Genomic DNA, 27,093 nt, shown 5'->3' on the forward strand with positions numbered 1-27,093 from the left:
TATCTTCGGATTCCTGCCGCATCTCGGAGTCACTCGCAGCCCTGCTTATCTGCGGCGCGCCCTGCGATCGCGGGCTCGTAGGGCGGAAGGGCTTAGGAACGAGGCAGGCTAGGCAGACTCTAGGCGAAGCGGCGCCCCTCGGAGGCGCGGAAGGCTCCGCAGCTTCTAGACTTCGGCAGAGGGAGCTGCCGTGAAGCGCATGTAGGCAGGGAGGAAAGAAGGGAAGATGGTCATTCGGGTTTTCGTCGCGTCTTCCACTGGTTCCGTGGCGGTGAGTGGAAAAGGCAGGCTGGGGGAGCGCGAAAGTCCAACGATTAGGCGAGGGAGCCGCTGCATGCATCGCCCCTGCCTCTTGGTTGTTTTCCTTTCCACCCAGCGGTGTCCTCAGATCTGTGGGGCCGGACTACAACTCCCATCGCGCCTAGTCCCGCACGACCCACGGCTGGAGATGGTAGGAGTTGTCCATCGCACTCGGGACGCGAGGTTAGGGAAGGCTGTGCCTTCGACAGACACACACACACCCCGGGGAGCATCTGCGCGCGGAGGCTTGTCGAAAATCGCGACCCCGACCGAAAGCAAAAACGCGCGAAATCTCTCAGCGGAGAAGCGGCGGAGCCGAGAGAGAGATTTCTGCCGAGGGCAAGGAAGTCCGTAACTCTGGAAAAAGCGGCGTTAGTCGCTTTTCGTCGCTCATGTCAGCCTTTTTCCCGATCAGAGAGAGGCGAGCGGCGCTATCGCAGCCGCTCCGTTGCAGAATCGTTGGGTTTGGGCGGGCAGTGCATGTTGTAATTTACCAATAAGTGTTGATTACCGGTCGCTGGCCCGTTTCCTTTAATTTTGTGATCTGAAAGGGTGAAAGAAAATAATGCGACGAAAATATTACCGTCCTGGTTACCCTTTCCGACAAACGGGAGTGACCCCCGTTTTATAATGAAGTAATTAATAGTTAATAATTTTAAATAGGGATAATTTTAATTCGAATCTTAATTAACTATACAGCGACAAATATTTGGTTTTTAATTGGTTTTATGGGGAATGGCGTTTGTGTGTTTTAATATGCTGTGAGCCGCCCTGAGTCCTATAGGGAGAAGGGAGGCATATAAGTTTAAAATAAATAAATAATTAACGACAATAATACTATACTTTTTTTTTTTTTAAAAAAAGGAGTCCATATGTAGAAATGGGACTGGTAGGTGCATCAGAAGCCCTTATGCGTTTTTTTTTATTTATATGCCTGTTCATCTCACTTAAGTGACTCTGGGAGATGTACAGGATTAAAACACAAAACCCCGCATAGATATCCTCCAGCACCCAGTGATAAACAATCCACTCACCATCAAACATACCAGAGCTCATCTGAGCTCATAATAGCTTATAATTATAGTTGAGTGTGAACACATTAAATTCACCATAAAATTGCTGCTTCAGAGCATTTTTGAATCAACACAAAAACTCAGAAAATTGTGTTTCTGATGCAAGTCAAATTTAAGCCTTACTAAGATCTTGATATTATACTATTATCTGTTGAAGGAAGGTGGGAGGATTTACCCTAAAATTATTAGGAAGCATATACTAACTAAACCAACACCCACAGCTCTTCAAAAATAAACATTTTAGCTTTGCAGCATGTGCTGTTTAAATAAGTAAGCTTCCTCTATAAATGTGCTTAACATTTCAGCTGCATGTGGTTGGATCCACTGTTTTTTAAACGGTTGTTTGAGTGGTCCCCACTAATATCTTTTCTCAGTACTTCTGTTTCTCTCTCAAGATACTTTCAGTCTTTAGATATTTTCCCTTTTGCACAGACACAATGATATTTTGGCACTGTAAGGATTGTCACCCAAAGAATGTAGGATGTCTTTCTATATGATGTGAACAAAGTGAACTCTCATTAACCCTTTGAAGTTTACTGTCTTTTGTACAGTAATAGCATAGATAGCCATCTCTGTCCTTCCTTCCTGCAGGTGTTGTGCAGTTTGGAAATTAATGGGCACCAAGTTGTAGACATATTGTAGAGCTGGTTTATAATCCCTAGACTTTCTGCTGCTGTAACTAATTTTGCTATCTCTAGAGACCTCTGTTTGAGTTATATATTCTTGTCAAGGTAAATATGGATCTGCATGGCCTTTTTATGAGAGTCATTGAAGGAGATTTTCTACATTCATAATTGCTTATTGGTGATACTGAACTTTGCCTTCTATAAAACACACTTATGCTGCCTCTATGGACTGATAAATCTTTAGCTGTGTGAATTTGTGTAATAAAGGCTGAAGTACAGTGTGGTTTGGCACAAAGTATGTATCATGCTAGGTAGCTGTATGCTAACAGCCAATAGTAAGTAATTACCCATTTCAGGAGCCTGCTGAGTAACTATTAGAACTTTTTAGAACCTGTATAATGAGTAGTCACTGAACATTCACAATAAAAAGTTTCCTCCTGTCGATCTATTCTTAGCAAGTGGTTTATAGTAATGCATCATCAAAATGTTTAATCTGTGTCACGTATTTAAAAACAATGATTAAAATAACCAAGAAACTGAAGATGCTGTCCCTGTATTAAATAAAAACCTGAGATCATCTACTAAGTCTCACTAAGCTTAGTAGAGCTTATATTTTAGCAGGGCATACATCAAATTGCACTATTTATTTTTGGCCCTGTGCCTATTTGCCTTGTGCAAATCAGGGAATCCTTCCTTCTCTTAAAGTTTATTACTCATTTCCTGGGCGCCATATCTGTTCTGTTGAACGCATAAACTAATAAAATAAGCAAATTACTCTCTTGCTCAAAACAAAGGGACTGTGGATGTCTAACATAGTGGTATATAAGTAAACTTAATGCTAGAGTATTTTTTTTCTAGTTAGTACACTGTGAAAAGTGGTGTGGCCCTAAGCATTTTCACCACCACCCCTGTTCCTTTCTCAATAATCAGTAGATCTGAGAAGTGCTACTGGCAAGTCTGCAGCAGTAATACTGCAATATCCATATTGTAGATCACTGCCTAGCATCAGACTACACCATTCTGCTCTTCCCTTTAGCTAGAGCACAAATGATGGAGTACTTTGCACACAAAGTACTCCATCAATAGAATCATCTGTCAGAAGATAATGAAGAGTGGATTTCAATTTTCTGCCTTTTATTTATTCTTTCTTAGTAGTCATGAGCCAGTTGCAAAAAACCTTAATTTCTTGCTTTCAGTTTCCTTTACCACAGGGCCTTTCAATTTGGTAAGCAGGAGGGGGAAGGCTATTATTCATATGTTGAAATCTGAGCTTAATGCCATCTACCTCTGCTATTCCCCCCCTCCTTTCCAGGAAAAGCTAGATTCATACATTATACGGTTTGCTTAATTTTAACTTAGAATCATACTGTATGAATCTAGCTTTTGTGGTTTGCGCCATGTATAAATAATTTTGCGTTATTTGTATTATTGAGAAGACCATAGCTAGTGCAGTGGACCAAACCAGCAATTATATGAAGAACATGCCATACTTGTACCTACCCATACAATAGTTTTACACTCAACCCTCTACAGTCTGAACAAATTGTGCTTTGCATGCACCACTGGTCCTGTACAAACAGCACATAGTAAATATGTAAATATAAGCAAGAACTTTCTTTTTGTTAATACATCAGTAATAGCTATTACTGCAACATGTAATAAAATATAGTAATAGAAATATATACAAGGAGAACCAAATACAGAAGATTAGATTATTTTAAATTTGCTGACTAATAAATAGGTTTTCATCTGGAACAAAATGAGGGTGAAGCTGGCCTCAACTACTATGGAGACAGTCTTCCATAAAGGTGATGTCATATCACCTTAGTTGTTATTAAATAAAGACATTTTGAGAAGGGACCTCTTTGGAACTTAAAGTATAAGCTATGCCGGAAAAGTTTCATATATTTGGTACCCAAACTGCCAGGGTTTTAAAGTTAGTACTAGAGTTTAGAATTGAGCAGGTAGTAGTGCTTGCTTAAATTTCAATGCCAATTTCAGCTATTTGTTAAACCTTCCTTTGATTCAGATATCAAAGAGAGAGGTGACATGGTATCCAAGTAGAAGGCACCTCATGCCCTTGATGGCAATGCATTGCTATTAAAAAGTAAAAACGTGTAGGATCCCAAAGTATAAATGCTATGGAATACAACCAATGTCTCTCTTCCACATTACCTATCCACATACAGTGATAACCTTGGTACTCAACTGCTTTGAAACTCATCGAATTTGGTACTCAATGCATTTTGATGTGAAAATTTTGTCCTGGTACTCATCGTTTCTTTGATACTCAACACACACGCTAGAACTTGTCGGTATTGGCTGCCTTATGATTCATTACATTATTCCTTATGGGAAAAAATTGTTTGATACTCATCGTTTTTGGTACTCATCCTGCCTCCTGGAACCAATTAATGATGACTACCGAGATATCACTGTATATTCCTCAAGATAGAAGTGAAACTATTCTCAGAATTAACCTGATAAAATATTGTGATTATTTGTATAAAAAATAATCTATAACTCCCTTCCTACTTCCTCAACGGACATTGAAAGTTCACTTAGCAGTTAATTGAGAGTTCACTTAACAGAGAGGCTTCATTCCCCTTGGCCTCCATTTCTTTATTATTACTCCAGTACACTGTTGTTATGGATAGTATATAGATAAATGAAAATGTCGAGGCTTGTGAAATCTCCTTTGCATTTTATTACAAAGATGAGGTGCTACATTTACTCAGTAAAAACAAGGGGAAAGTTTAAATTAATTTGAAAGCCAAGCCCTTTATATATTTTCCATGTTTGATAAAATGGACTCTAATGGGTGAATGTTTCTACCATTTTTAAAATTTGTAATATGCTATAAAATATGTATTTTCCTACTGTGGATTAAATTGGTTGCCCTTCTGGGATTTTTTATTACATTTTGGAAATACTCTCTACATTATTCAGGGACCTTTCTTCCACATAACTATTGAGGATTACAGCAGATAGTCATTTTTAATAAATTATAGAAGTTACCAGTAACTTCAGTTTGTACCAGAAATTCAGTACTTTTAGGAATAATAGATTCTGATAATGCTAGCAAAATGCAGGACTTTAATCTCAAATTGCCATTGCTCCTTTTATTGAATGTACAGCACTTTTCAGAATGAACTATCTGTAGGATGAGACATCTTTGTATAAAATTAAACACCCTACGCCCCATTGTTTCAAAGATATTTCCTTACCTAAACAGAAAAATGGAATAACCAATGTCGGGCAAAAAAGCAATGGGAGAAGTGACTTTCAACTTCCTGCTAACTTCCCCATTAGTGGGAATCTGGCAGGGAGCATGGGAAATCTTCCCACTCCCTCTACCTTCCCTTTCCCCTCCCCAGCAGTCTGCTGCTGGTTGAGGGAGAAAATGAGAATATGAAGATCACGTGGCCACAGCAGCAGCAGCCAGCAGCCCTGAGGCAGCCACAACTTCCCCAAATTTAATCGCTCAGAAGTCATGGCCCCCAGATTTTGGAGACATTCTGTAAATACATTTGAAGTACCTTGGTTCAAAAATCGTTGTCCTATGATGCACCATTTCACCCAATTAAAGGTCATGACAAGTGTTTTAGTGGCATATAGACCAGGGGTCTTCAAACTTGGCCCTTTTATGACTTGTGGAGTTCAACTCCCAGAATTCCTCAGCCAGCGTGTCTGCCTGAGGAATTCTGGGAGTTGAAGTCCACAGGTCATAAAAGGGCCAAGTTTGAAGACCCCTGATATAGATACATCCTGTGTTAGAAGTCCTTCCCACTTTATATTGGTCTCTAATCAGTAAGGTTATTCTATCTCCATATGTAGATGATTTCATTACATACTAGCATTCATTGGGAAGATAGGGACAGACAGTACCATTTGTACCATCAGAAATAAGGGTGTCAGATGTATGTCTAGGAGAGAAATATTTTTAAGGAACCTTAGAAAATGTACCTAATACTCCTACCTCTTATTTTCCCCAAAACAACAACCCGGTGAGGTGAGGTGAGCAGAGAGAGAATGTCTTTCAGTCACTCACCTAGCTGGCTTTTATACCTAATGGAGGCATAGAATTCAGTCTCTTGATTCCTAGCCCAGCATCTTAACTAATACCAAACTGGCTCTCAGTTTGTGGAAATATGTTACACAAATTTGATCAGATTGTGTGGTTTACAAAACATTCAGTATAAAGAATTATATATTTTGAACACTTTTCCTGGTTTCTGATCACACAGCATAAATATGCTGTTCCCCAAAAGCATTCTTAATCCCTTTCCTAGAATTCACGTAGGCTTTGCTTAATCAAAGAATATTTCAAAATTAACTCAGACACCTCTGTTGAGCAACAGCTGGCATGTTTTTGGTCTTATTTTCCCAATCCCTGACTGGCTGACTTACATTTTGAGTCATTTTAAAAACTGCTTAATAATATTGATGTTTGCTTACCCAGTTCTTGTCATCCATCTGCTGATGGTGATTCCATATTTAGATCTTGGGGGCGGGGAGGGATCAGCCTGCAGAAATTCTGTTCTGTGCCTTCTACCAGTTGCTGAGCTAATTGTTCTTTTTAAACAAGAATGCAAGATGCCAACAGAAAATAGTCATTTTCAATGGCTCCATAAATTTTACTATTGTATGCTCTGCATGCAGCCCATTAATCTATAAATAGACCATGCAGTTAAATGTATATTTTTAAAGCAGAAGCACACAGCACCTTTCAATCTTACATATCAGAAATCTTGAACTGAGGATTTTACGGTGGTCTTTTTTCACCACAGAGAATATAGAAATAAAATTTGTGCAAACAGGCTAGTTATATTGGCAAATCTCAAGTGCTTGGCTGCCTTATTCAGCTTAATTTCTAGATTCATCGAATACTGTACCCCAAAATGTGATTTCTTTAGTTCCAGCTTTGCATATTTTGACAATTTTATATTGTGATTTGTAAACAATGCTTTACGGTTGTACATTGTATATAAACTCAGCCATTGTGGCCTATGGAAAAATTGATTAAAATAAACTATGCTGGCATAGTGCTATATCTGGACTCAGAATATATACTACAGCAGGGCTTTTCAACCAGTGGTACGGGTACCACCTGTGGTACATTGGCACCTGGCAGGTGGTACGCAACCATCCTAGAAAAGTGGTAGCAGGGGAGGGGAATGAGCTGAACCGGTGGCAGCACCGCACAAGCCTGAGCGAGACGGCTGGAGCTGCAGGGCTGTCAGGACTCAGCAGAAGCGCCAGGATCAGTGCCGCTTTCCAGTTGATCGGGGCTTCTTCGGGGCTGTCAGGGTTCAGTGGAAGCGCCAGGATCAGCGCCAGGCTCCAGCTGGAACTCGGCACTGATCCTGGTGCTTCTGCTGAGCCCCTGAAGAAGCACCAATCAGCTGGAATGTTGCAGCCTCTCCAGGGTCTTGTGATGTACATTCAGATGCTTGGCAATTGATTCATATTTATGACGGTCACAGTGTCCCAGGGTCATGTGAAGTGACCAAAACCTGCTGCAACCACCCAGCAGACGGGGGGAATAAAAACCAAACACCCTCCCACCCCACCCCCGCTGCCAATCCTCAACAGAAATGCTCACAATAATGAAAACCTCGGACAGGAAGGAGAGTGCCGCCGGGCGGGCAGGCAGGTGTCTTGCTCGGCTGTGGCTTGGGGGGCACTTTTTTCAGTGCCATTGTAACTTTGAACAGTCATTAAGCGAACTGTTGTAAGTCGAGGACTACCTGTACTTTATTCCTTTTTTCCTTTTTTCCTTTTTTTTTGGTCATCAAGTTTTTGACACCTTGCTAGGCAACTGGTGGTACTCGGATATTGCCATATCCTAAAAGTGGTACAATGGTTGAAAAGCCCTGTACTACAGTATTTTGTCTGGATACTGCCTTCTTAACTTTTGTGTCTTCAGTTCCCTTAGCCCTCTATTAAACATCTTCAGAATTGTTTATCAATTAGGTCACACCTTGCCATCTTGTCACCAACAAAGTGTTCCTAAGCTGTCTATAAACTGCTAGCATTTAGAACATTTTTGTGAAATAGGCTTTACAGTGATTTCCGAACTGCCTTATAGGGTGATAAGTGCACCATAACCTGGTTTTGACAGAATAATGCCCATTTTTTTCTTTTTAGTTCTTTTGCATCCCCCTTTTCTCAGTTACGTGGCACTATTATTCTACAGAGACCTGCAAATTCTTTGAAAGAATAATTTAGAACAGGGGTCTTCAAACTTGGTTCTTTTATGACTTGTGGACTTCAACTCCCAGAATTCCTCAGCCAGGCACACTGGCTGAGGAATTCTGGGAGCTGAAGTCCACAAGTCATAAAAGGCCAAGTTTGAAGACCCCTGATTTAGAACATTAGAGGGTACCCTTCTTTTTAAGCACTTAAAGCAGCTGCCCCTGCTTTCAGCCTGCATCATACTGTAGTTCAGAGGTTGCTCCTCATGGTCTCTGCCTCCAGGTGCAGCTATGGCTATTTTGCTTTGTATTAGAATGCAGTGAAACAAAAGTGCCTGTGAATATTTGTGCATGTGGAGATAGTCAGGATTAAATGAACAGCTGGGCCAAAAGAACAATCAATCAATCAATCAATCAGAATAAAGCTGGAAGGGACTTTGGAGGTCTTCTAGTCCAATCCCTTGCTCAAGCAGGAGACCCTATACCAGTGATGGCGAACCTTTTAGAGACCAAGTGCCCAAAAACTGGCCCCACCCCCCTCCATCCCCTGCTCCGCTCCGCCCCGACCCCACCTGCCCACAAGGCCACTCACCGCCTCCAGGGCCCACCTCAGATCGCCCAGGCAGCCCAGCAGTGCCATGGCGGCCATGCCTTCTGCCCGGCCCCGCAGCATCAACTGTGCGCGATGGGGTGTGAGGGCAGAGTCTTGTCTATGCTGCCTGGCTGCTATGTCCTTGGCTGTGCTGCTCCGCATGGACCACGCTAAGGGGTGACTCTCCTCCAGGGGGGCTGCTGGTGAGAAGGGGGTCATGGGGAGGCAAGGCTGGGGCAACGGCATGTGTGCCCACAGAGAGGGCTCCGAGTGCCGCCTCTGGCACCCGTGCCATAGGTTCGCCACCACTGCCCTATACTATTTCAGACAGGTGGCTGCCCAGTCTTTTCTTAAAACCCTCCAGTGATGAAGCACTTACAACAACTGAAGCCAAGCTTTCCCACTTGTTAATTGTTCTCTCACTCTCAACTTTATAGGGAAGGGATCCCCAAGCCCCAATCTGTAGGCCAGCACCGGTCCACGGCATGCCCAGCAATTGGGCCACACAAACAAGCGAAGCCCCATCCGTGGAATGCAGGCAGTATGTAAAAAGCACGCTCTTTCTCCGTGGCCTGGTGCCCAAAAGATTGGCGGCCACTGTTATAGGGGATATGGTGGTACAGAAGCTTAATGACACCGGAACTGCTGACTTCAAGCCCAGGTTCATGAGACGGAGTGAGTTCCCATCGCCCGATCCCTAGCTCCTGCTCACCCAGAAGTTTGAAAGCAGGCAATATAGATAAGTAGATACATGGGTGGGGAAAAACTCTTTGCTATGTGTGCAGAGAGTGGAAGCTGGCCGGGTTCAGTGCCAGCTTCCACTCTCTGCACACATAGCAAAGGGATCCCTTCTCTATAAAGTTGAGAGTTTTTATATAGTGTCTAGAAAAATTGTCTGATACAATTTAACTGGAAATGTGAACAAGAGGAATGGATATTTCATCAAGTTTTGTGGACATATGACAAAGCTAGAAAATTTTGGATTAACCTACACCAGTGGTGGCGAACCTATGGCACACGTGCCAGAGGCGGCACTCGGAGCCCTCTCTGTGGGCACACGTGCCGTTGCCCCAGCCTTGCCTCCTCCCGTGACCCCCTCCTCATCAGCAGCCCCCCTGGAGGAGAGTCACCCCCGAGCATGGCCCATGCGGAGCAGCGCAGCCAAGGACATGGCAGCCAGGCAGCGTAGACAAGACTCTGCCCTCACACCCCATCACGCACAGTTGATGCTGTGGGGCGCGGGCAGAGGGCATGGCCACAATGGTGCTGCTAGGCTGCCTGGGCGATCTGCAGCAGGCCCTGGAAGCAGTGAGTGGCCCTGCGGGCAGGCGGGATGGGGGCGGGGCCAGTTTTGGGACACTCGGTCTCTAAAAGGTTCGCCATCACTGACCTACACTGATTCGGAGGATTTTAAATATTAATATACAATTGAGACCAGAAGGTTTTCTTTCTGAACGTATGGGCAGTTGCAAAAAACTTTGTATCAGTGCATGATAACTTCAGTGAGATAATTATATGCACAAAGATATATATATAAAAATTAATACTATGCTTGATGGGTGAAGATGATGGAACTTGCTCAGATGGGTAAGTTGACTTTTTCTGATCAAGAAAAGACAATATCGATACTATTGCTGACTGAAAACCCCTTATAGTTTTTTTTTGCATACAATAGAAACTTTGACATGATTGATTTCCACAGTTGGCTGGGCAACAAGTGATTACCTCTTAGTTTTGCCTTTCTTTTTTCTAGATAAAGAAGAGGCAACAAGGCATTGTGCAATTTCTAGAAGCCAACAAGATTGACTTTGAAGAAGTGGATATCACCATGTCAGAGGAGCAAAGGCGGTGGATGTATAAAAATATTCCTCAAGACAAACTGCCTGCACAAGGCAACCCACTGCCTCCCCAGATCTTCAGCAATGATGAGTACTGTGGAGTAAGTAACTTTCCAAAGTTTGTGGTTTGTTCATTTTGTTACAGAAGAAAAATGAGGCATGTGTGGACGATAACTCCAGATAGCATGAATATGGAGGGCATCATGATGATTAGATCCCCTCCCATGTGCTCTAGAGGAGTTTTCAGATTATGCCAAGGAATGATGGGGTAATGAAATATCTAGTGATTGATTTTCCATCTCTGATGTATTTCTAGCCTTAGATGAAATTTAAAAAGCCCTTGCCTGGTGGAAACCAACAGGAAAAAGAAGCATGGGTGTTTCTTTAAAGCAGACATCTATTAAGAAATTTTGATTGTATCCAAATATATACATTTCCAGCTATATATATAGTAGGTCAGTATATAATTTTTGTTGGGTCAGGTTTCATCTTATTAGATAATGTTTTGTTTGATTTTACTCTTTGTTCCCCTGTGTTCTAACTCTTCAAAAGTTAGAACAGTGATTTGGATATTGGTGGGTTGCCACTCCGATTGACTATGCATGAGCCAGAAAGGATGTCTGTCTTTGTCTCTTCCTTCCGGTAAAGATGGGAGAAAGATTGCTGGTTCTATCTATGCTGGTCAGTGATCATAATAAAGATTTTATTTGAGATTTTGGCTTCTCCTAATTATCAAAGTAAAAGCTGCAAGCATCTCTGTAGTCCATGAAACTAGAAGTGCAAAGACAGGATCATGGCAGAATTACTTAAGTAGAGGCGGTCAGACTACTTTCTTCTGTTAGGGCCTAATTTTCTCTTGAACTTTTGGGAGGCCATAGACCAGGAGTGTCAAACTTGCAGCATCACGTGATGTGTTGCAACGTATCACAACTTTTTTTCCATTGCTGGCAATGGGGTGGGCGCGGGTTCTCCATGATGCATCCAGCCCACTGGCTGGCAGTTTGACACCCCTGCCATAGACTAAAGGTAAATGAAGCTGAAATTAGAAGAGGAGGAATCATATGAGGATGGGGTTCTCAGCTCCTTTCTTGGCCAATTACCTTTCTCTTTTTTTATATACATCCCCCCCCCTTCTCTTTCCAACTCTTTTTGGTTACACAATAGGCTGCCAGGGAGGAAAATGATTACTCTTGCCAGAGGAATGAATATGTTGTTGCAGATTTTTTGAAATTAGATTAAGAATTCATGAGATATGATTAAGAAACTTATGTAGTCTGAGATCACCAGATATACAAGTTAAGGCTGTTTTTCTTGTCCCTTTTTACCTCCTGGTTGGACTATGTAATAAGATCTAGTAGGGTAAGTTGTTTTGAAGAGATTGCTTTTGCCCAGTGTATCACCTAAATTAAACAGCGTAATCTAGTGGTTTAGATTATTCCATTCTTTGGTTTGCAAATAAACACATTGCAAACAGTAACACTTCATCTTTTGCAGATAAGAAAAATACGTTCTTTCACTTTTATGTTGAATTCCTAACATTATTTTTCCAAAGATACAGTCCTGAAGTGCCATTGCTCTTGTATGGGCTCACCCATAACCCATTTGCAAGTTGGTGAGTCATTGCATTAGTTAGCACTTAAAAGCCCTTGTGTATGCCAATTAATATTTCTAGCAATTGAGCCATATTGTTTATATTGGAATAAAGAAATGCTTTTTCCACTTCAGACTGAAAGGAGGCTGAATTGTAATGTGAAGGAGTTACTCAAATAATAGAAAAAAGCTCCATTCGTATGTTATGTAGGCATTTCATATTTACGGGCAAGGTTCTTAGATCTCTCAGATAAATTTAAGGGTTTTAAAGGTTAAAGGGTCTATCATAAACAGTAAAAAAAAACTATAAATTATCCATTAATAGAATACCTACGTAGCACTGAAAAAAAATCATAAAAAGCACAACATAATGAAATAGTGTTAATGTGCAACTGCGTGTATTCATGTGTGTGTAGGAGTTGCGCTTTTGTGACTAATGTGAGTGCAACAGTTGCCAACGTTTCACTGGATTATTAACCAAACAGTACTGTTGATTCAGTGAATCTATGTTGTGAGTTTGATGTGGATATTCAGACATGGTTGGATGTGCAATAAAAAAGATGAAATTTGGACTGAGCCAACATCTGGATATATCTGCCAGTAGCTATGTTCTCTGCATAACAATCCTGTTTGCATAACAATCCTGCTAGCATATCTGAATTCATAATAATCTGTTTAATCCATTTACAGTTGCTTGGCTATTCTGTAATAGAAATCTGAGCTTTCAAAATTGAAGACTAAAAATGACAGGTTCAGTTTTGTGATAAATAAGTCATGGGAAATATAAAAGTATTTTTGGTCTTTCTGAACAGAAACCAAGTGCTACACTTTCCAAATAAAGCAGTCCTTTATTTTATTATTATTATTATTATTATTATTATTATTATTATTATTATTATTATTATTATTATTATTATTATTATTATTATTATTATTATTATTATTATTATTATTATTTATTGAATTTTTTTTTACCCCGCCCTTCTCCTTGCGGACTCAGGGCGGCTAACAGCCTGATAAAAACAAATACAAAAAATACCAAAATACTATCAATTAAAAACATAATTAAAATGAAATATTAGATTGTCTTTTGTTATTTTAAAATTATTTTTAAAACCCCGCTAACAATAGTGCTTTATAAACAATGAAACTTAGTTTGAAAAACCTCCCAATAGCTTTCTGTAAAAATGTTAAATAGTTCTCTGTTAACATTTCTTTTTCTGTATGTTCTCAAATGTTCTGGAGAAAATGAAACAACTATCTTTGGAGTTTTTCTAGTGTTTGAGCAAAAACCGCGAGGCTGCTACTTTCTCTGATAAATATATAACAATCAGCAGCTGGCTGTGACGCAATATTACCCCATGTGTGAACGTTGACAAAACTATTGTATTTTTTTCTTATACTAACATAGGTTTTTGAGCTCTTGCTTAATTTTTAGTGCCATAAAGTTGAAATATTTATTTTTAAAGAAAATATATATTCTTTATATTTATACTCTTTATATTCCTGAAACTATTTCTTTAAATGGACAATGACTGGTCTGGTTTTCTAATTGGTCGTAGAAACAATAGTGTTTTTAGGATTAATACAAGTACCCCACAGCCTCTCAGATTTGATTCAGGGCCTCACAGATTATGAGGGCCCTCAATATTAACTAAACTGGTAACAATAATGTGATAAAATAGCCAGCCAATAAAATTTATAAATAAATAAATAATGCTGTAGCAAATACATTACTTCTGTAGCATAGTGACCCTGGAGGAAGTAGAGGCATCAGAAAACCAAGTTATTTATTTACAAAAGGTTGTCTTTCAGGAAAAGGGGGAGGGGGGAAGCACGGGCATGTAAATGCTTGTCGTGATTTGCTTTGGTGGGAGTAGTTTACTTTGGTGTGTTTGTTACAGCTGCACACATTGTTCAATGGAAAACTCCTGATCTTACATAGGAGGCGGATTGCCAACTGATAAATAGGCTGCAGGTGGTGTTTTACAATCATAACAATACACAATGCACACCCTTGTTCAGAATAAGATGGGGTTAGCAGAAAGAGCTCCCAGAGGTAGAAGCAGCAGATAGTTAGTGGGATGTACATAAGAACAGCCAAAGATAATTTGCAGGCAGATTAAACAACAACTGCCCATTCTTTCACTTGTTCTGAAACAATAGTCATCTTTGTTTGCCTTAGGAGGAAGGTTATTTGTAGTAATAGAGCTCCAATTAACCACTCAGGCAATAGCTTAAGGGTAAAAGTGGGTCGTCCATCATTTCTTCCTCTTACCAGTTGTCCATTTTAGACAATTGATTTAAAAACCAAAGTGATGCAGTAAATGTGAACTCCTTGCTGCCATCTAGTGGTCAGGTGGATTAGTGTCCCCCATTGGTTTCCCTGGTTTTTTTGCTATTTGCATCTTGATTCTCCTTTTCTTGTGCCTACTTGTTTGCTCCTTAAGAGCTGCCTTGAATTTTGTATTACAAGTAGCAAACAATGTTCTAAGCTAGCTAAGGCAATGGTTCTTAATCTGAGGTAATTTGAACATATCCTGGGGGTAATGGAGCTATTTTTTAAATTGATTGTTTGTGAGCTGAGGATCCAGTTTAAAACTGCTGCTACTGAGACACTTGGGTAAAAGACTCTGGGTTTTGTAGGGATAGAGATATGGAGGTAACAACATTATTTAAGACAGGAAAAGGGTAACTGGGTCAAAGAGGTTAAGGCCCACTGGGTCAAAGAGGTTAAGGCCCTCCATACTTTCTGGAGTCATCTCCTGAAGGGCCGCAGAGTCCTCCAACACCTAATTATGCCACTGGAACGACATGTCTAATTAATTGAAAAGCATTGGGGTGTCTGTTAAGAGAGAAAAGTCTATTTCAGTGATTCGTGCTTAACTGTTTTTGGTTAGAGGATTTTAAATTTTTCTGTTTATTTTTCTCACCTGGCCCTGCCCTTGTTTATGTATTCAACCAGCTGCATTTTTACTGTTCCTCTCTCAATAAAAATGTGTGTAATCCTCTGCTAGTGAAAGACAGCCCATTCTTTGTGTAGAAACGCAGACAATAAATGGCAGAAATAGACATGGAAAAGCTAGGACAGCAGGCGCTTATCATATATACATGAGGATTTAAAAAAAAAAAAAGTTCAAAGAGTTCTTAAATAAATTCCTGCAAGGTTAAACTTAAAATGTGCCTTCTGTGGAGGGAAAGTATTACTACCTGATTTGCATGAAAGCCTGCTTAACTGCATGAGTTGCTGCAGAATAAAATATTTTAGCCCAAGGTATTTTATAGGTCAGCAGTGAAGACCAGATCTTTCGACTTCTTTACGTTTTCAACAAGGAAGCTCCTCTTCAGAGCATAAGGCTGTTGGTGATAGAGTAAAGCAGCAAATAGGTTGACAACCATGCTTCTACAACATTCTACACAGCTATTTTTGTGTCTGTGTGAAACGGTCAACACTTGCAAGCAGTGCTGAGAAGAATCCTTTTTTTTAAACTCACAGGCCTTAATTGTCCCGTGCGCGTTAATTATCTGAGAAGCAGGGTGCTTGACTCTGATGATTTGCCAAATTATTTTTCTTACCATTTCCTGTTTTCTATAAATGGAACAGATCGTTTGATTCTGTACACTGGCTAGCACCTATAAAGGTAATTGCTATAGGCAAGTGAATTCAAGTAGGTTAATTGTAGTATGCAGGGACTGTGGGAAAAGGTTGTCTGGAGTAGATTCTAGCCTGTCTTGCTAGATTCCAGCAGCTCCCTGGCCGGGAGCCAACCAAAGTACACCTGGCTGGGGCAGCAGATTTTTTTTCTCCCTCCTTAGGTAAGTAGCTGCCATCAATTTTGATATGGAACAGAAGTTCATTCACTGGAGCAGGGATGGGTGGGCCAACTAGCCACATGCAGTTTCTTTGCTTCCTATTTGCCTCCCAGAGGCCTCCCATTTTATCCTCACCTTGACAAATCCCCCAAAGAAAAAAAAATGGACCACATTCTATCACTGACTTAAGAAATATTGTACATTATGATTTAATGTATTTATAAAATCATTCTATTTTATATTTGTATCTCTACTGAAGAAAGTTGGAAGTTATTCTTTTTTTGAAGATCTTTATTGACTGCACCCCCATTTTTGCTTTTTCCTTTCTTTTTCCTCTTCTCCCAGTTCTTTCCTTTTTTATTCTTTGTGTTTTTATACCTTTTCTGTATTTTTCATTGGACCATTCCTATTTTTTAAACCATTATTCAGTGTGTAATCTAAGGACTGTGTGTATGTCTTAAAATATTTTATTTGGCATTTTAGCTGTTGATAGAATTAAAAGGAACCTGTTTTTTTTTTAATTCTTGGGTGCCTAAGCATAAAAACTGACTTTGTATACTCCTATGAGTTCCCTCTCTTCCTCTCTCATCTATAAATCTCTTTACTTCCTTTTGCATTATCCTGCTTCACATCACATCCCTTTTTATGTACAATAGCACATATTTATATGGTGCTATTTTTGGTGCTACTTTTTGTTAGAGTGCTTAAAAGAAATAGGACCAATCACTTCAAAGAGGCTTCAGTATTCATGCTTGTAGAGTGACATGGTAAAATGTGGAATGTGGATTATTGCAGAAGTAAAATGTGGGAGGGGGATCTTATTCATAATACAAAAACTGCAAAAGAAACATAAGGCCTGCAAAAGGCACTAGGCCCTATAATATGGCTTTGTTTATAATGGTTAAGCCATCAAATGATTTTTCTTGTGTTTAGTTTAATGTAATGTGAGAACTAGATTACCATCGTTATTCCGCCTCTAGACGTGTGTGTATGTTCAGAACATGGCCTTGAACAAGATTGATTTCAGTTTTGGGGGATTTTTTATATGACAGGTTTAGGAATGAATTATAATGTTGGCTGAGAACCTGAATGAATTATAATTAATGTTAAATAGGTTGTGTGATGCCACAAACAGCCTGGATCTGAAAATTAATATAACAGAAATCAGGATGGTTCTGTTTGATAGGGAAGATGAAAGAAGGGAAGATGTATGCAAATTATGCATAAATGATGAAAAATTAGAACAAGCTGACAAAGAAATTTTAAGATATGTAAGCCATAATAGGAACAGGATGTGGTCCGATGCAAGGAATGAAAGTTAAAAGCAAAAATTGTTGGGTACCAGAGTGTACTCCTGTCTACTTTATTACATGGAAGTAAGAGATGTATATTATATAAATTACATAAAGCAAGCTGAGTGCAATGGGAATGGACCACTTAAGAGACACTTGTGGTAAAATAAAAAAGGTCAAAAATGAATGGCTGATGAATGAATAAAAATTGATAAACAGTATGAAATCTACAGTCATACCTTGGTACTCATCGTTAATGGATTCTGAGAGGCGCAATGAGTACCAAACAGATTTTTCCCATAAGGAATAATGCACCGAGTCACCAGGCAACCGACACTGACAAGTTTTAGTTTGTGCGATGAATACCAATCAAATTATGAATACCGGGACAAAAGTTTCTGTCAAAATGTGTTGAGTACCAAATTTGATGAGTTTCAAAGCAGTTGAGTACCAAAGTACTACACTGTATATGATTTGGTCATACAAAGAGAATTGATTTCTTAAGAAGTATATGAAGGAAGAATGAATAGTTTGAGAAGAAAGGCAAGACCAAGAAAGTAGTTGAATAAAAATTCTCTCAAAGGGAGAGGAATGAAAAGTTTATAGAGAATAAAAGGCAACCTATGAAGCAATGTGTGAAAGTGAAGATATTTGAAAAAGAATGAAAAAGTATAGAGAAAGGTATTGGTGTGAACTATCGTTAATTTCCTTTCCTATTCTCTTTTCTGCTGAATTTATTAACTTTTATTACATGTATTAAATATTTTATTGAATATTTAATTCACTTTAATGTTAAATACTTTTCTCACTCTTTGTCAGCATATGGTACAACATTCTGGCCCTGAAAGAGAATAATGCATATGGACCTCTTGTTTGTGTGTGTGTGAGAAAGAGGGAGAGGGAGGGAAGGAGGGAGAGAAAGATCACTATCAAATAATGCTGAATTATAATCCAACTCTTTTTTTCTAGCAGAAATTCAGTGCAAGTTTTTCCTGTTAGAATGGAGTGATAAAGAGAAGTTAATCTGCTTTATTTCAGGATATTAATTATTTTTTAAAAAGTACAAGAAGCCTTTCAAACAACAACATACACAATTTGAATTATATGTTATTAATGCACTAGATTCTCCACAGTAATACCAGATTTTAAGGAGTGTGGTTAAAATGATTAAGACAGTGCTTTAATTTATGTGAGAAAGGAGTAAATGCAGTATTACATCCTGAATTATAGTAGGGAAGGCCTGAGGAGAAGAGCTATAGAACAATGCTGGGCATTCAGAAGAAACTTAGCAATAAGTATGTTTCTTCAGCCTTATCGCTCCAATTAATTTGGATTATTTATTTTTATTTTATTTATTAAATTTATGCGCTTCCTGTAACATCGGACAGAATGGGAAACTGTCATAATAGTTTATTTATTTTTTATTAGATTTTTGCCCTGCCGTTGTAACTTTATAAATAATTTAAGGTGGCAAACGTACATAATACTCCTTCCTTCTTCTTTTTTCCCCATACAACAACAGCCCTGTGAGCTGGGTTGTTTGAGAGAAAGTGACTGTTAGTGGGCTGTACTCATCCTGATGAACCTTAATGGAGGAGAACCGCTTTCATGTTGAAACTTGAGGTTCACTTTCAGAAGCTTGTCTAAAAACAAACCTGTGATAGTTTTTACAATAGGGAAAAAGCTTATGGACAAAGAAAATGAGATGCTTGCTGTTTGCTATGAGGGGAGAGCCATTTTAGATTTATTTCATTTGGAGGAAAAAAGCAATGTGCTGTAGTGAACTAATACTGACAGGTTCACGCATCACACAAACCCATGGCTACATAAATGACATTGTAGATTACCCATAAATAGTGAATTTACATATGCTAACCAATAAACTGGGTTTTATAAACCATGATAGATGGAGTTACATCATATACTTAGCTAAGAACAATTAGCTATCAATATGACTTAGTGAAAAATGTAAGCAATAATGGTGATTGGACACAATATATGCAAAATACTGGCTTTGCATCTGGTTCTCTAAAGGTATGAAGAGGAATTTTTTTCTGTTGTATGCCAATAAGAAATAAAAAAACAAGGGTCGTATAAATTTGAGTATTATGTCAAGGAAAGTTTTTTTCTTCCACTTGATGTAGCACAACAATAGAAATAAATTATTATTATTATTATTTTTTAAAAGTAACTAGCTATATCCTGCTATGGATAAAATAAAATTGCAGAAATACATTTCATCCTTACCCCACTTAAAATAGATCCTTTTTTGTTTGTGCATGTGTAATCTGAAATGTGAGATCCTCAGGGTAGTGGGTGGGCTACAAATATGATTAATAAATAGGTAATAAACAGATATGAAAGATTTTAAAATTGACAGATCATGATTTCAGGGCAAAGAACAGATATATCAGATTTCTTTTAAAATAAATTTAAAATAAAAATGATGGCACAGGATTTGGTGAACCTGCTTTTGGTGTTTCAGCTTTCATGTTAAAAACCTGTTTTAAGATTTTGCTTTGTGTTTTGTTATTTCAAATCAGGAGATCCCATCCTGTCCTTGGCTAAATTGGGAGTAAATGATCCAGGTCACTCAGCAGAGCTTCAGAGTAATGCTGGTTTGTCATGTTTGGCCTGAAGAGTTAGACATTACAGTCAGAAATCATGAACTCTGCTTTCTTTTCCACATCAACCTTGAAACCAGTTGTAGAACTTGTTTCAAAGGTGTTGGCGTGGCCCAGGGCTGCCTCTGAAGTCAGGGTACTTTGAGTGAAATGGCGAAGCAGGGAATAAATGAGCAATGAATCTATATATAATTACCTTGTTATAAGTGAGTTTGAGTGGTTAATTATTTACACTTCTATATCCAGTCTGACAGTGGAATAGATGAACAGATTACGCAGCCATTTATAGTCCTTTGATCTGTACTGATCTGTGGGGGAGTGGTACTAGGAAGGAAAGTAAATATTTAATTCATTGTTTATCCTGTGTTTTCATATCATAAGGAAAGCAGTACATTTTCTTGTGAGGAACGCTGCAACTTCTTCTATCGTATTTCTACCAGATACTTTGGATGAACAAAATAGAATTATCTTCAAGTCTAAATGTAGTTTATTAAATATGTTATAGTCGCGCACTTTGTTGGATTCCAGGTGGCCTACAAAATCCAGAAGACAATAAAAACAAACACACACATAAATATAGCAGGGGCCCTGAAAATACATAAACACATGAACCCCAGACCTGGGAACAGAGCCAATTCTTAAGGGTCTTCTAGAACAGTGGTTCTCAACCTGTGGGTCGGGACCCCATTTGGGGCCGATCGACCATTTCATGGGGGTCGCCAAGCAAGGCTGTCCGCCATTTTTTTTGTCCGCCATTTTTTCCCCCCTTTTCCGGCGGGTGCCTTACCTCCCTTGGGCTGGGCCAGCTGGTGGTCAGCCTGCTCCGTCTCTGCTGCTTGCCAGCTACGCCTTGGCCGGCGCAGGCGGCGGAACAACACATGCACGGCGCTCCCGGGCAGGGAAAGTCCTTGACTTACAACCGGTTGGGTAGTCCTCAACTTACGACCGGGTTAGTCCTCGACTTACGATCGGTTTAGTCCTCCACTTACGATCGGTTTAGTTCTCGACTTACGACCGGTTGGGGTCGCGGCATTAAAAAGGTTGAGAACCACTGTTCTAGAACCTCAGGAAAATGGGCACCATTTGCATCTCCAGGGGGACATTATTAGTTATTTGTTTATATATCTTAACTGCTTGATCACACTGCAATTTTGACTATATACCTCACTTTCATGATGTACTGGACTAACTCTTATAATCCATGGCTAAGTGTCTCTCAACCTTGGCAACTTGAAGACATGTGGACTTCAAATAGGGACAATTTTAATTCGAATCTTAATAACTATACAGCGACAAATATTTGGTTTTTAATTGGTTTTATGGGGGATGGCGTTTGTGTGTTTTAATATGCTGTAAGCCGCCCTGAGTCCTATAGGGAGAAGGGCGGCATATAAGTTTATGTAAATAAATAAATAAATAAATAAATAAATAAATAAATAAACCCCCAGAATTTCATAATCAGTATGGCTGGCTGGGGGAATTCTGGGAGCTGAAATCCACACATCTTAAAGTTGCCTGGGTAAAAGAAACACTGATTTAATTTACACTGGCAAAGGATTGTGGCAAATAATCAAAAACATCTGGAGAGAGAGAGAGAGAGAGACCAAAAAACCATATATTTATGTGTTGAAGGATGAACATTTTAAAAGTATACTTTAAAAAAATCCTTTCTTTATTTTTAGGATTACGACTCGTTTTTTGAATCCAAGGAAAGCAATACTGTCTTTGCATTTCTTTGCTTGAAGTCTAATTTGGCCTCACAGGTAAATACTTTATAAATTAAAGTTTAATGTGTTGGCATTTGGTGTTTCAATGTATTTTACCTTGTGTAATCAGCGTGAAATAGGGAAGCAGCATAAGCAATTTTAGGCACCTGAACCTGAAACAGGAACCTCCGTAGTTATATATGGCTGTCATTCATGAAGAAGTGAAGACAATTAAAAGGTTGCCATATCTGGGCTGCAAAAAGCCAGACAGCCACTAGATGGGAGCAAAGCATTAAAAGTTTTCTGTACCTTTTTTGATACCATATATTGGGTATCCACACACAATAGCCCTACTTAATTATGTCTGAGTAATTCAGCTGATTTTCATTTGGCTTTTTCAGGAGGGTTAATTCTAATAGATTCTCAAATAAATTTGGCCCTTTGTCACATGGAAAAGATATATTTCTTGTTGGTATTTGTTATTACCTTATTGATCTCAGTGGGAAAATAGTGTAACTTTTCCCTGACTAGATCTCTGTAGTCTAGGTAAATGATCTGGAATCTCCATAAGAAGAAAAATAACCTGAGAGGAATAGTTGTGTTGGCTGTCCTTGAAATTTTGAGAGAGACTTAGTGGCAAATGAACTTATTTTACATATATATTTTTATGAAGGGAAATGCTAAATGGCTACGTGGTCCCTTATTTATCTGACATTTTCTCTATGTCACTCTGCTGAATATTCAGCATGTATTTATTAGAAACGAGACTTCTCGTGTGGCAAGACCAGTTTTAAAGATTATTTTCTTAAGGGAGCATTGCGACAATGCTGGCTTTTAAAGAAGAACTTTGTGATTAATTGGTTTGGAGGGTGTGTGCTTATAATGATATGTGAGAAAGATCTTGAGAGACAGAGTAAAGCACTTCTGCCTAGGGAACAGTCAAATAAGAGGAGGCATAGCCCACAGTTATACAGTGGGTGGAGAAAGAGGCTCAGAATACCTCTTCAGCTTCTCAGGCTGTAAAGGAGACAGTAGGAGATACGTACTTTCAGAGTTGCAAGATTTTGTTAATGTAGCTTTATAATAAAATAGAATAGGTCATTTTGTTGTATTTCCTGTTCGGTTTACCCGGGAAACCGTGCTTTATTAAATAGAACAAAAAGCAAAATAACAAATAACAAAAAGAGAAAGGGCTAAAATATGAGCTGTGCTTGATTTGTTGGCAGCTATTTGTTACGTTGTATTTTTAATTTTCAATATTTTTAAATTTAGTTATATGATTTTGCTAAACCATTGCCATAATTATGCTTTTTTAATTGTTTATTTCGATCCCAAAGAGGCCTTTTCACAAGGCAACTGGACTTTTTTGTTTTTGTAATAGTGGCGAATATCTGTAGCTCGGGTGTAGGATGAGGGTGAAGGTTCATTCTCCGAGCTTGTGGGTTGGTTTCCGAACATTTCGTTACCAGGCTAGGTAACATCTTCAGCAGTGTTTAGGGGGGTTGAAATAGTTCCAAGAAGGCTCCACAGCCATTTGCACTACTCAGGTGACTCTGATGACACAGATAAACCACCAGGAGGCCTCAATGACTCTAAAACAATGCAAATGACCAGCTGTCTGCAAGGCGTATAAATCCTTTTATTCTCCACCATCTAGTCAGAGCTGAAGAAGCTTCTTGGATGAGAAGCGAAATGTCTTCAAAGAAAAACAAGAAAGTCCAATTGCCTTGCCAAAAAGCATCCTTGGGACAACCATGACCTGGATGACTGAGAATCTCCATAGACATGTTTATTTTGATTTTTATTGTTTCACTAATGTATATTGTACACATTAAATTATTTTTATAAGCTTCAACTGTTTGTTTAACAATTAAACAAAAGCTGTAAGCTTCAAAAGGCTGTATTAATTTATATACATATTTTTTTTTAAAAAAAATAGGAATCAGAACCTTAGGAAAACTGCTTGAAGAATAAAAAACGCATTGTCCGGCCGAATGAATTCCTCGATGTTCAGCACGCTACACCTTCCCTCGTGGATCACTGTGATACCAGCCAATATGCATCATTGGTATTTTGCTTGCTGCTGAAGAGGTGTGAAATAAGACAACGGATACAAAAACGGGGTGATTTGTTGTGTTGGGTGCTCTTCTATCTTTGCAAATATATCTGTAGTTAATCCTGTGGATCATTGTTCTGATGTGCATTATTATTCCATTCAAATGATGACCTAAGGTTCTCAAGAATGGCAAATGGCAGCAGAATCAGATCACCCATTATATAGTATCAGAGATTCAAGTGTTTACACTTTGCTGAGTTGAGAGTTACTGCAGGGATGACATTGTTCTAACTGTGTTTACAAACACGTTGAGCTTGCAAAGTTCTCATTTTCCAAAATACCAAAAAAAATAAATACAATAATTCTCCTTGCAAGCATCTCATTGTTGTGCTATATGTGTTGATGTGTTTATTGTCATAAATGGGCCTAATATATATTCCTGGGAGAAGCAAGGGCATCAATATATGGTTGGGATTCAGCAGTACAGTGTATAAGCCTTTCTACCTAAATGCCTAACTCGAGCAAGGATGTTTTTGCTTTGATGGCCATTCAAGAATGATCCCCTTGTGTGACCCAAGAGAAACTAAGTACTGGTATTCAAGAACAATCCCAAATCAACTGATCAGCAAAACTAGCAAAGAAGAAGTATCAGCCATCTGTGTAATTCTGAACAATATTGCCAAATTTTATATTTCCATATGATAGACTGCCTTCTGCCTTCAATCTCAAGCATTCATAACAGTTAACGCTGTCAATTGTAGAGTCAAGTTCAAAACATGGAGTGATCCATACATGGTGAGCAATATCTGAACAAGATTAAAACCATGTTCAATCACTTTAATGGGGAAAAGGACAGGGATTCTTCAAGAAAGGAACATTTTCTGCCTATAAAATGTGGTATTTCATATGATTGGGTTGGGTGAAGGCAATACGGTATCTTCCACTTATAAGGCACATAAGAACAGACAATCCAGTGGTATCTATCTCTAAATGGGTGGGACTACAGAAACTAGGACATTCCTATTCAATTAAATTTAACCCCTGACACGTGCACAAATCTTATTTAGATTCTCAGACTCTTATAAAAACATCACACCTCTTCATCAATATAGCTAGTTTTGGAAAACAGCTGCCTTCTTGTCAAAGGCACTCTGGAGTTTTTGCCTGCTTGCTTTGGTTTAAAATTGGGCAGCTTCTGTTTGGACATAGCTACCATTCCCCCAACTATTTATTTATAATTCTTTAAAAATGACAGCTGACTGCATCAAAACTGTTTGGAAATGGAAGTATGCAGAATAAGAAAAGGAAAGGGAAATTGTGAGAGCAGAGGGGTCCTGATGGCATGGCAGAAAGCAACTTCCTTTGTCTTGACAAACGTGTATGTCTTGCGATTGGTCACACCACAGTAGCATCCACTGTGTGACTAGAGAAGCTCCTTCATCACAGACACTTTGTAGTAAGAGCACCCGGGACATGTTTCGTTTTGAAAAATCCAAATGTTTCCCACCCCAGTCTTGCATTCTAGAACAACATGTAATCTTTGGGACTAAATGACTTGATGAAGTATGTTAACTTTATTGTATACATAGAGTTTCCCACCTGTTAGAGTTTTGTCTTATCTTTCATCAAGATGTCTTCTCTGTGAGCCTCTTGATTAGGGCAATAAATTCAGGTATTCTGTTTAAGTAGATCTGGGGTACAAATACCTGGATGACCAATAAATCAGGGGTCCCCAATCCCTGGGCTATGGACCAGTACCGGTCCATGGCTTGTTAGGAACTGGGTTGCACAGCTAGAGGTGAGTAGTGGGCGAGTGAGTGAAACCAAAACAATACCCCCCCTCCGGGCCCATGGAAAAGTTGTCTTCCATGAAACCAGTCCCTGGTGCCAAAAAGGTTGGGGAGTGCTACAATAGATGTTAGGGAAAGGCAGCAGCCACCATAAACCTCGCCCTTAGCTGCCATGTAGTGATTTTTCAGCCCAAATCAGTTAGCTGCATCCAGGTGAAAGCTTATATTTAATAGTGAAAACAGGTGAGCATCATCTATATTCAGTTACTCACTCAAAGCTCAGGGAAGTTTCTGAAGTATTTGTTATGAACAGGCATTCCAAGGGAGTGGGCAACTTTTAAGAAACCACTGTGTTATCCATTCTACTGTATACATGCAAACCCTTGTCATACTTGAGGTAGGATGAGATTTTAGCTAATTTTAATTATAAGATGATGTAAATTTCAATTTTCTTTTGCTTTGGATTTTTTTTTGGAAGAGGGAGTGTATTATTAGAATGCAATTGCAAAAAGTGTCCTATTTTCATGTCTAAATCAGATCACTTAAGCTCACTAGTGAATGCTATTCTGTATGTAATTAAATGTTTGGCTTTTTTAAATTAAAAAAATCGGTCAGTCTTTCATTTCTGCTTGCTATTAAATTTCTCGTCCTTTTTTTGTTTTAAAATGATTAATTATTACAATGCATCTATCATCTGTTCTTTAAAGTTATCCTTTGGTGATGCTTCATTCGGGCATTCTAAATTCTGGGGCACTTCCCACATGTTAGACACTCTTCTTACACATTTCTAATATGTTCAGGGGTGGGGTAGAAGATGACCTAGTTATTTTGGTTGGTATCTTGCCTTTCTCCAGGAGGACAATATTCCTTACATGGGGAATCAAAATGACTTTGCAGATAATAAATAGAAAAATAGGGTTAACATTGGAGTGTGTGTACGGGCGTGATATCAAAAACACTCCGCAGGCTGCGTCAAATCTCAGTTGCCGGTGAAACTGCATGGATGCAGGAGTTGAGTTTGACTTCAGTGTGTTTTTCTCTTTCTTTTCTCTCCAGCGGTCTCCAGAATCATTTCACGAAATTCCTAGCTAGCATGACTTTATGACTAGGAATGGTGAAAATTAAAATTCAGCATATCTGAGAGTATCACTTGGATAAGGTTGCCTTAAAATAGTCGCTAAAAATAATTACTGCTAAATGGAAGGGTGGGGGGAATCCCATAGGAGAAAGACGGGGGTTTGATTAAATTAGCCGTCGGGAAGTGTCTTCTGTGAGATAGTTTTGTCAAAACAGATTAAAATTGGCTGCTATTATTATAAAGAGCATTAGGTTGTCTAATTTATTCCATGAAACAAATTTAGAGCATCCATCTTAACAAATATTAAGTTTAATCAATGCAAAATATTTATGTTCTTTATTCCTTGTGGACGTTTTCAAATATAGCTGATTTTTTTCCCCCTTTTCTCATTTTCCTTTGAAATTTAAATGATCAACCCAGTCTTTAGTCATTACATGTGCTCTCTGCTGGTCAATTGCAATGCTTCAACAAGCTTCAACTGATGCAAAATGCACCCATTAAACTAGGGGTGGTGTCTA

The 27,093-nt window shown here is 39.0% G+C and overlaps 1 protein-coding gene across 1 annotated transcript; it reads left to right on the plus strand.

Annotated features, from left to right (window-relative positions):
* The first annotated feature begins 37 nt into the window (after positions 1 to 37).
* On the plus strand, positions 38 to 26,090 carry SH3BGRL2 (SH3 domain binding glutamate rich protein like 2). The gene is made up of 4 exons (XM_015816808.1): positions 38 to 271; positions 10,542 to 10,727; positions 21,628 to 21,708; positions 23,591 to 26,090. The coding sequence occupies exons 1-4, from the start codon at positions 227 to 229 to the stop codon at positions 23,603 to 23,605; spliced, it is 327 nt and encodes a 108-aa protein (XP_015672294.1). The 5' UTR covers positions 38 to 226; the 3' UTR covers positions 23,606 to 26,090.
* The last annotated feature ends 1,003 nt before the right edge of the window (positions 26,091 to 27,093 follow it).

Source organism: Protobothrops mucrosquamatus, unplaced genomic scaffold (assembly GCF_001527695.2).
Source record: "Protobothrops mucrosquamatus isolate PMUCROS unplaced genomic scaffold, P.Mucros_1.0 scaffold503, whole genome shotgun sequence".
NCBI lineage: Eukaryota > Metazoa > Chordata > Lepidosauria > Squamata > Viperidae > Protobothrops > Protobothrops mucrosquamatus.